Source organism: Chrysochloris asiatica, unplaced genomic scaffold, assembly GCF_000296735.1.
Source record: "Chrysochloris asiatica unplaced genomic scaffold, ChrAsi1.0 scaffold00109, whole genome shotgun sequence".
In the NCBI taxonomy this organism is placed as follows: Eukaryota; Metazoa; Chordata; class Mammalia; order Afrosoricida; family Chrysochloridae; genus Chrysochloris; species Chrysochloris asiatica.
The window spans coordinates 672202-683481 of NW_006408627.1; the positions used below are offsets into that span (position 1 = coordinate 672202).

General features: G+C 41.3%; 1 protein-coding gene across 1 annotated transcript in view; it reads left to right on the forward strand.

Moving 5' to 3' along the window:
• The window catches only part of AGPAT9 (1-acylglycerol-3-phosphate O-acyltransferase 9), a 124340-nt gene that overhangs the window by 85217 nt on the left and 27843 nt on the right, over positions 1-11280 (forward strand). The window contains exons 4-6 of the mRNA XM_006867728.1: positions 1930-2004; positions 2499-2588; positions 9966-10059. Coding sequence (XP_006867790.1) covers positions 1930-2004; positions 2499-2588; positions 9966-10059 — 259 coding nt within the window. The remainder of the gene's footprint in view (positions 1-1929; positions 2005-2498; positions 2589-9965; positions 10060-11280) is intronic.

The following is an 11280-nucleotide window of genomic DNA, read 5'->3' on the forward strand; positions in this document are numbered from 1 at the left end:
TGGGAATGATCCTCGCTGTAAAGATTTGTTCCTTCTTTTGATCTACTGTATTCTTAGGTGTAGGTCAAGTTCATCAAATTGTATCAGATTACTCTTTTTTTCCTCTTTTTTCTTCTTCTAGTTGAGCTCTGATCATCCAGCCATTGAAGCCAGGTCAAGTGGGTAATACATGTAGATTTGACAGGTTATTTGTACATAAGGATTTACCTTTGCTGCAAACATATCCATGAATGTGATGGGCATATAGGGGAAAAGCTATGAAAATGTCTTAGATATAACCAAACACCTTAAGGGAATAAGTCACTTGACCTGGAGGTTTAGGACTACGGTCTTGAGGGACCTCACAGACAATTAGCATAACATAGGCCAAAAAGATAATGTTCTAGATCCGACTCTGGATACTTAAGTGGTGACTGGGGTCTTAAAAGTTCAGGAGAAACCATCTAAGGAACAACTATTGTTCTCTCACCATCCTGAGCAAAGAAAAGTGCAGAAAATCAAAGATTCATTGAAGATTCATGAAAACAATTATTCTAATGGACTAATAAGGATTCCTGTGGTGGTGGTGTAGGATAAGCACTGGACCACAAGGTTGGTTTGAATTGCAAGATCAGTGGTTCAAACTCACCAGCTGCTCCTTGGAAATCCTATACAGGATCACCATGAGTCAGACCTGACTCAACGGCACATAACAACAGCAGCAATGGACTGATGGATCATGAGAACATCAGTCTCCATGACCCTGAGAACAGAAGAACTTAGATGGTGCCAGGCTACCACTACCCAGCTGTTTTGAAAGGGATCACATTAGAAGGTCCTGGGTAGAATAGGAGAAAATGTAGGACAAATTTAAAAATCATAAAAATGACCAGACTTACTGGTCAGATAAAGACTGCTGGAACCCTGAGACTATGGCCCTGGGTTACCCTTCAAGTCTGTGACTAAACTCACCCCATGGCTCAATTTATAGTCAAGCATTTAAATAGGTCTATAGGAGTCCAATAACCTCATATGCATGTGAAAGCTGGGCAGTGAATAAGGAAGACTGTAGAAGAATTGATGCTTTTGAGTTATGGTGTTGGAGGAGGATATTGAAAGTGCTATGGGCTGCCCATAGAACCAACAGATCTGTGTTAGAAGAAGTGCAATCAGAGTGCTCCTTGGAGACCAGGATGACCAAACTTCATTTCTCATACTTTGGACATATTGTCAGGAGGGACCAGTCGCTGGAGAAGGATATCATGTTTGGTAGGGTGGAGGGTCAGAGAAAAAGAGGAAGACCCCCAGCGAGATGGATTGGCCAAGTGGCAGCATCAGTGGGCTCAAGAGTGGAAACGATAGTGAGGTTGGCCCAGGATCGGGCAGTGTTTCGTTCTGCTGTGCATAAGGTGGTTATGAATCGGTACCGACTCGATGGCACCTAACAACAACAAATCTAGTAGTGTAAAAATAATTCAGAAAGGAAGAAGGGAAAGACTTACTTTTTATTTTATTGCCTTCACTATTCCTCTTTGGGACACCTGGTGTGGTGCTGTAGCATTAGCACTGGATTGTGAACTACAAGGTTGCCATTTCAAACCCACCAGCTGCTCCTCAGAAACCCTATACAGGGTCACTATGAGTCAAAACAGACCCGTCGGCACTTAACAACAGCAACAACATATGTATAGAAAAGGCCTGAAAATTTGTACACAAAACTGTCAAGTTCAGTCTTTGTAAGCACAAAAGGATAAAGAGGGAGTTTTGTTGTTGTTAAATGTCACACCATAAACTAGATAGATATATGTGTGTTTGTTATTTTGAAAATATTACATGTTCCATAGTGTTCCACAATCTATTTACTATTTCCTAACTTATGAACTTTTAGGTTATTTCATTTTCCCCTGCTGTACAACTAAGTTTTACATTCCTTTCTTGTTTCTTTTTCAGGGTTACCTTGGCTTTCATTGGGATTAGTTTACTTGTTATAGGAACTACGCTGGTTGGGCAACTGCCAGACAACAGGTAAAATGTTTCCTTTCATCCAGTCATAAGCATTACTTAGCTGTGTCAACACAGAGACTAATTGACCCCTACATATTACATTACATTTATGCCTTCAACTCACTTATTGGAATCCTGCTCACTTCACCTTCATAGAGTTTATTTAATTTTCCATTATACTTCAATGCAGATTGGAAGAGGCTGGTTATTTCAAAGGGGAAATGAAGAGAAGATAGGAAATGGACACAGGAGTCCAAGGGAAAGCAAGAGTCTTATAATATCATTCGGTTCATAATATTGGTAGGGTGGGAGCTACTTCCATTAGAGTGTTGTCCAAATCTCTTGATCAGCATCATTCATTTAATATTAAAGGTCTTAACGAGACTAGAATTGAGTGATGGATGTGTCTTAGAAGACAGTATGCTGCTATGATGGAGCACAGTGTATTGCTTGGTGTATTGCTTCTTAGGAGTGCCCAGAACTGCACAACAAAATGTTTTCTTTCTTTCCATCAGTCTCAAAACCTGGTTAAGTGAATTGGTCCACCTGACCTGCTGCCGGATCTGTGTGCGAGCCCTTTCGGGTACCATTCATTACCATAACAAGTGAGTGTGCTGGCCTCTAGGCTGGGACCTAGAGAGTGTGTCATTGACAGTACAGCCTAGAGAATGGGTGGGGAGGAAGCAAGTGGAGCAAGACACTTTCAGTATGATTATTTATCCTTCTTTGTGTCACGGATGTTTACAATGCACAAAAATCCAGTGGAAAATGCAGTCCGTTTGTAAAGGAATATAAAACTAATTCTTGCTGTCAAATCTGTTCTAATTCATGGTGACCCCATATGTCAGAGCAGAACTGTACTCCGTTGGGTTTTCAATGGCTGATTTTCAGAAACAGATCACAAGGCCTTCCTTCTGAGGTGCTCTGGGTAGATTTGAGCCTTCCACCTTTTTGTTAGCAGTGTATGTTAATCATTTGTATCACCCAGGAACTCCAAGTAACATGTTGTTGTTGTTAAGAGCTGTTGAATCGGTTTTGACTCATAGAGACCCCGTGTAGGGTTTCTGAGGAGTTGATGGAAAATTTAAGGTTCAAACTGGCTTTGCAGTCCAGCACATAATACTGCAGGTGCCACAGCAGGACTCCCAAGTAACATAATAACAATAAATATGTAAAACAAAAAACTAAGCCCACTTACGTTCAAATTGATTCCGACTCACAGAGATTAACTGATCACTATGCGCAGCCTGATTCGTAACCATTAGGCGAGGCTACCAGAGCTCCTTAGCTGGCCCATGCTGTTGTTGTTGTTAGGTCGATTCTGACCCATAGCGACCCTGTATCGGGTTCCAAGGAGAAGCTCACCAGCTGCTCCTTGGAAACCCCATACAGGGTCCCTATGGGTCGGAATCGACTCGACGGCACTTAACAACAACAACAACATGGGCCAGCTAAGGAGCTCTGGTAGCCCAATGGTTACGAATTGGGCTGCAAATCGCAAGGTCAGCAATTCGAAACTACCAGCTGTTCCGCTAGAGTAAGATGAGGCTTTCTGCTCCCATAAAGATTTACAGCCTCGGAAACCCTGTACAGGGTCGCTATGAGTTGGAACCAACTCCACAGCTCATAACCAACCAACCAACCATCAGCCAGCTAAGGAGCTCTGGTAGCGTAGTGGTTACGAATCTGGCTGCTAATCTCAGGATCAGCAGTTCAAAACTACTGTTCTGCGGAAGACAGATGAGGCCTTCTGCTCCCGTAAAAGTTTACAGCCTCAGAAACCCTGTATAGGGTCGCTATGAGTTGGAACTGACTCCCTAGCACATAACCACCACCATGGGCCAGCTGCTTCTCGGAAACTCTGTACAGGGTTGCTATGAGTTGGAACCAACTTGACAGCTCTTAACAACAACAACAGGACAGAAAAGGAACAAGGTGACTCGGCAGGATAAATAATGGACTGCTAATTACATATGTTGAGTCCAATAGCCACTCCATGGGAGAAAGACAAAGCTTTCTGTTGCACAGCCTCAAAAATCCTACCTATACAGGGTCACCATGAGCCGGAATTGACTTGAAGGCACTTAACAATACCGACATGGGGTAGAATAGAACTGTCCCACAATATTTGCTGGTGGCTGTCTGCCGTGGAGTCTGTTCCGACGCACAGCGACCCTGTACAGGGTTTCCGAGGCTGTAAATCTTTGCGGGAGCAGAACGCCTCATCTTTCTCCCCTGGAACAGCTGGTAGTTTTGAACTGCTGAACTTGCGGTTCGCAGCCCGATTCATAACCACTACACTACCAGAGCTCCTTCCCACAGTGTTTAAGAGGCTGTAAATCTTTAAAGAAGCAGAAGCAGATTGTCTTATCGTTCTTCCATGAAGTGGCAGGTAGGTTTGAACTACCAATCTTTCAGGTAGCAGCACAATACTTAACCACTGGACCACCAGGGCTTCTTGTAATGATGGTGGTGGTTATGTGCGTGGAGTTGGTTTGGGCTCATAGAGCGACCCTGCACAGTGTTTCCGATTATGGGAGCAGAAGGCCTCATCTTTCTCCTGAGGAACAGCTGGTAGTTTCGAACTGCTGACCTTGATGGTTGCAGCCTGATTTGTAACCACTACGCTACCAGAGCTCCTTGTAATAGCACTTAAAATAACTGAGCATTTAGATATGGAGTCCAGGTCCTGTGCTTCTCATGTACCATCCCGATGAAGTAGGGGCTTTGATCCCATTTTACAGTTGAAGAAATGGAAGGTCTGGGTTTGGTTCCACAAGATCACATAGTAGGTGTATTTGTTTCCTGGGTTGCTATAACAAAGTACCACAAATCGGGTGTCATAAAACAATAGAAATTTATCCACTGACAGTTTTGGAGACAAGAAATTTGAAGTCTTGGTTCCTCCAAAGGCCCTAAAGAAGAATCCTTCTTTGACTCTTCTGGCTTCTGTTGATTCCTGGCCATCACTAACTTCCTTGGCTCGCAGTTGTATCTCCCTAATCTCTGCTTTCATCTCTACACAGCCTTCATCCCTGTGTCTATTCTGTGTCCCTGCATCCAAGTCTCCCTTCCTCTCCTCTTATATAAACACAGTCATTGGATTTAGGGTCTGTCTTAATCCATAAAATCTCATTTTAACTTGATTACTTCTGAAAAAGCCCTATTTCCAAACAAGACCATATTCTTAGGTCCTAGGGGCTAGGATTTGAACATATGTTTTGGGGAAACACAATAAAGCCCACTACAAGGAGTAAGTGACAGAGTAGGTTTTGAACCTATCTGGCTTCAAAATGATGAACTTGACAGGCCTGTGTTGTTGTTATTAAGTGTCAAGTTGGTTCCAACTCAGCAACGCTGTCTAGGGTCTCTGAGGAGCAGCTGGTGGGTTTGAGCTGTTGAACTTGTGCTTCAAATTGACCTCATGGTCCAGTGCATTATCCTGCAGTGCCACACCAGGACCAGACTTGGAGTCTGGAGCACTGGCTTCTAACATCACAAATAAACAACTCAGAACAAGTATGCTGGGTTAAAAGGAACCCTGGTGGTGCAATGGTTAAGAGATTGGTTGCTAAATGAAATCATAGCAACTTGAACCCACCACTGGCTCCACAGGAGGGCAGACCTGGCAATTTGCTCCCATAAAGACTGTTGTTAAGTGCCGTCGAGTTGGTTCCCGCCCACAGCAACCCTATATAGAGTTGAGGAGTGGTTGGTGAGTTTGAACCGCCAACCTTGCGGTTCCAACCAATGTTCAGTGCATTAACCCACAGCACCACACCAGGATTCCAAAGATTACAGCCTATGAAATAGGGCAGTTCTACTCAGTCCTATGTGTCATAATTTACTTGAAGGCACATACAACAAAAACATGCAGGCTTATTGGTAAATTAGCAAATTGGGCAGCGCATCACTTTCTAACTAAATTGGTGCCCCAATTAATTCAGATTTTCAAAGTTCTCACATGTAATTTTATCAAGAACTTTGAAGAAAATAATTTGATTGGTTGGCACCTAACAACAACAACAACAAAGTGGGTGACTCATTGGGCTGCTAACTGTATGGGCAGCAGTTTGAATCTACCAGCTGCTCCTCTGAAGAAAGATGAGAATTTCTTCTGTAAAGATTGACAGCCTCAGAAACTCTATAGGGTCATTATGAGTCAAACCCCACTCAATGGCACACAGCAGCAGCAGCAGCAACAACAACAACCAAACATACAAGGACGCTTGAAATTCTAAAGTTACATGAATTTGTGGTTGCACTGTGAGTTTTGGAATGAGGAAAAGAAGAAAACGTTCTACTAGAGTTGTAATCAGAGGAGATACCTTCAGAAAAACAGGTTATTTATGTGAAAAGACATTCATAAGATAGAACCCTATAATTTTAAGGAAAATATGCTAAAGTCATTTGCATTTGGTTCCATTTCTTCTTTGAATAGTCAGAGAAACCAATCTGCTTCATTCGTGTTAAATACTGGCCTAACTCTAGGACAGGGTTGGCAAATTAAACCACAGCCTGTATGCCCTCTGGATCTAGGTTCCCTCTTGAAAGCTTCTCAGCCAGTCACTTCCTGACTTCGTAGCCCCCCACCCCCATTTTGGGTAGCCAATGTCCAAGTTGCCCATCCCTTTCTACTCTGTGTATGGAAGGGGTGGGTATGATCCTCGCTGTAAAGATTTGTTCTCTCTTTTGAGCTACTGCATCTATAAGTGTAGGTAAAGTTCATCAAATTGTATCAGATTACTCTTTTTTCCCTCTTCTTTCTTCTTCTAGTTGAGCTCTGATCATCCAGTAATTGAAGCCAGGTCAAGTGGGTATTATCTGCAAGTGTGGGTGTTATGCATATGCCCTCACTTCTTATCAGCTGGACGCTTCATTCTCCACTCTAGTACTCTGTGGCTATGTCACTGACTTTGGGCCGAAGAGTCCCCAGATTTTGCCACACTGCTGGCCAACCAGGTCTCCACCCAGATTCACAGGAGTCTTTTGAGCATTGTAGGGCTTAGCTCGCAGCTTCATTGCTGTTTTACCCTTACTTCCCCTTATCAGTGACAAGCGTGGTCACCAATCAGAGCATGTATTCCCATTGAGTCTCAGTCTTAGAAGGGGGTTTGCCCTGAGGGGACCCGACCACTTGCCTTGATGTCTCACGGGCGAGCAACTTGCTTGTTCTTGTAGTAGTCAGTTGGACTGCCTCTATTGTTTTGTATTTTTCCTGTCGGTTTTTCTTTCAAGAAATATCTTCAGTTCTTCTAGCCATTCCAGGCTGGTCTGCTTGTCCTTTCAAGTGGAAATTTCCCACCTCAGAAGACTCTGGATGTGGTTCAGAATTCCACCTATGGTTTTATGTAATGCAGAGGCTCCTCAGGAAGCTTCCTTCACTGGGCACATTGTAGCCCCATTTTAAGTATTCCAATCAGTTATAGGCAGAAGACGAATTTACAAGCTTTCTTTCTCTCCCCTGCAATTGTCTATTTTATAATGGTGTGCCAGGCAAACCAAGATTCAAAAGACAGCCAAGCATCTTAACATTATTTCCCCTCTTTCCCCCATTCCAACCATGTCTCAATCCCTGTATTCCAGAGCCCTGTTGTTCCAAGGTTGTGCATACATCATTATTTACCTCTGTCTTGCTTAGCCTATGCAAACCTGCCTAATTGTTTTGCAGTCTGCTTTGTTCTTCCATTTCTCCCCCTTTTGTGTATTGCCCCCCTCCCTAGCACCCAAACTATCCTGTGTCTATTCCGTACCCTGTGCTGCACGTTCCCCTTCCTCCCCTCACCCCACTCACAACATCTCAGTAACTAGCAAAGAATCTCCCCTACTCCCCCATTTAGTATGGGTTCTTTTTCTTAGTTTTTTACAGTAGTGGTCCTATGCAGTATTTCTCCTTTTGTGACTGACTCATTTCACTCAACATAATGTCTTCAAAGTTCATCCATGTTATGCACTGGCTTGCAGCTTCCTTGTTATTCTTCAAGGTAGCATAGTATATACTACAGTTTGTTTATCCATTCTTCAGTTGATGGGCACTTCTGTTGTCTCCATCTTTTTGCTATTGTACATAGTGCTGCTATGAACATTGGTGTGCATATATCTACTTGTGTTATGGTTCGTATTTCTCATGGGTAAATACCAACTAGAGGAATTACTGGATCATAAGATATTTCTATTTCCAAGCTTCTGAGGAAGCACCATATTGCTTTCCAGAGAGGTTGCACCATTTTCAATCCCACCAGCAATGCAAGAGCATCCCTGTGTCTCCACATCTCTGCCAGAATTTATTTTCCTCTACTTTTTTGATCTTTGCTGTTATTGTTGGTGTGAGATGATATCTCATTGTTGTTTTGATTTGCATCTCTCCAGTGGCTAGTGATCATAAACATTTCTTCATATGTTTATTGGCTGCCTGGATCTCCTCCTTGGTGAAGTGTCTGTTCATGTCCTGTGCCCACTTTTTAATTGTCTTTTTCTTGTAGAGGTGTTGTAGTTTCCTATATAGTTTAGAAATGAGTCCCTTGTCTGATGTGTCATTGCAAAAGATTTTTTCCCATTCTGTGGGTTACCTTTTTACTCTTCTTGTGAAGTCTTTTGATGCACATAAATTTTTAATTTTTAGTATGTCTGAATCATCTATTTTGTCTACTTTGGTTTGTGTGGTTTTCAAAATGTTTGGTAGTCTGTGTATTTCCTGAATTAGTGCCCTCACATTTGTCCCTATTTTTTCATTGATGCCTTCATAATTCTGGGATTCACATTTAGGTCTTTAATCCATGTTGAGTTGTTTTTTGTATAAGGCATGAGGTGAAGGTCTTGTTTCAGTCTTTTGCATATCACTTTCCAGTTCTGCCAGCACCATGTGTTGAAGAGACTATCACTTCCCCATGTGATATATTTAGGTACTTTGTCAAAAATCATTTGGCTGTATGTGGATGGGTTAATTTCTAGATTCTAAATTCTGTTCCATTGATCAATATATCTTTCATTGTACCAGTACCAAGCTGTTTTGACCACTGTAGCTATGTAATAAATTTTGAAGTCGGGGCACAGCCTGTTTTTTAAACAGGTTTTATCGGAACATACACATGTTCATTTGTTTACATATTGCCTATCACTTCCTATGTGCTACAACAGAGTTGATTAGTTGCTACAGGGGTCATCTGAACTGTAAAAGGTAAAATACTTCCTGTCTGACACTTGACAGAAAGGTTTACCCAGGAGTAAGAGGCTGGGAGGGCGAGAACTTTGATGAATTTACTCTCTGGGCCACCATGAATCCATTAGAAGTGATGCTTCTGAAGAATGAAAAATATTGAAAATACTTATGATAAAATAAGTAAAACTTTGTTTACAAAATTTGTTAACTAAAGATATAGAATATTTGTTGTTGTTAAGTACTTTTGAGTTGGTTCTGACCCATAGCAACCCTCTAAGGGTTTCCGAGGAGTTGCTGGTGAGTTTGAACCACTGACCTTGTGGTTCAAACTGACTTTGCAGTCAAGTGCTTATCTTACAGCACCATACCAGGACATCGGAATCTTTGTAATTATCTCTAATACTTATTTTTTCATTATAATAGGAATATGATCATTGCCAAAAAAAAAAAAATCCACAAATATACATAAAGGGAAAATCACTGTCCCCATCATATAAACTCTTACTCACTCCCCTTACTACCATATTGCCTAGAGACAACCATTCTTAGATTGTTGTTGTTGTTAATTACCTTTGAGTCAGTTCTGACCCATAGCAACCTGTATAGGGTTTCTGTGGAGTGACTGATAAGCTTGAATTGACTTTGTGGTTCAAATCAACTTTGCAGTCCAGTGCATTAACCACAGTGCCACATCAGGATTCTTAAGATGGACCCATATTACAAACTTAATTTTAAAGACAAACTAGGGTGAGTCTCTATAGGCTGTTCTATAAAGCCGTGACCATTTTTAGAAGTTTAGTATTTACAATTTTTGTACTTGCAGGCAATACAGACCCCAGAAGGGAGGCATTTGTGTTGCCAACCATACCTCTCCAATAGATGTTTTGATCTTGACAACAGATGGATGTTATGCTATGGTAAGCATGCTTTGTGGGTGGCTCAAGCTTAAGATATTTTGACACAAATTAGAAAGTTGATATCATATTAGAAAATGATTGGGTTGTAGCTATGTTTATGTATGTTATATGTTGACCTGAAGAATTCATATTGCATAAACAAGGAAAAGGAAATAGCCATTACATTTAAGGTAGTTAAAAATTAACTTACTGAAATATAGATGTATTTAAGTTGGACAGAACTCTGTAAAGTTGATGATTCTATCTGGCTTTTAAAAATGCTGCCAATGTTTAGTAACACTCTACAACTGTAATGTAAAAATTTTCCACCTGAGAGCTGTGCAAATCCCTCGGCAGGCCAGCTAGTTCTCTCTTTCTCTAGAGAGTTTATATGATTTAAAAAATATATGGCTCTTTAATGAGAGAGTCAAGCAGGAAAGGTAAATATTTGTGCCACATTGCATTTTTAAGTCCTTGTCTTGAGCACTCCCCCTCCCCGCACCTGGAAACAAAACAAAAGCCAAACAAACTACAAAACCAACAGTTAAACAAAAACCTCAAAAACCCTTTCATGAGGATGAACAAAAATCACACTCTGGCATTTTTCCGAATCCAGGTTTTCTCACGCCCTTAGAATTTGACAAGATTATCTGCATGGTTTTTTTGTGTCAAATAAATTTGGGAGTTTAACCAATGTCCTCTTCCCTCTGGTGGTTAATGCGCCTAAGTAGGTGTGTGGAATAGAATGAAGGAAGAGCGAAATAGGGGAAATTCTTCTCATGGTGGTAGGTGGGGCTTCTGGGAGAGCAAATGGTTTTATTTCACTTGCCAACTTCAGTGATTGGTAGTCATGGCCTGGTGTGCTTCCTTGAGAACCCTGATTCAGAGAGAAAGAGTTTTTATTGATTGTCTACTTAGATAGGAGAGGTCTTAATGTAACAGAAAGATTTAACACTCTTGACTGCTTTCTTTTCTTTTTTTTTTTTTTAAGGTTTTTATTGTGGATTGAGTGAAAGTTTACAGGGCACATCATCAGTTTCACATTCACCTATTCATATAACTTGTTTCATTACATTGATTATAATCCCCTCCATATGTTGTTGTTGTTGTTATGTGCCGTGGAGTCGGAACAATCCCCTCCATATACCATCAGTTAAAAGTATTTCTCTCTATCCACTTTAGCTTTTTTAAAAAACACACAAACAAAAAAACCCACTCAGGCATATATAATAAATTACATCT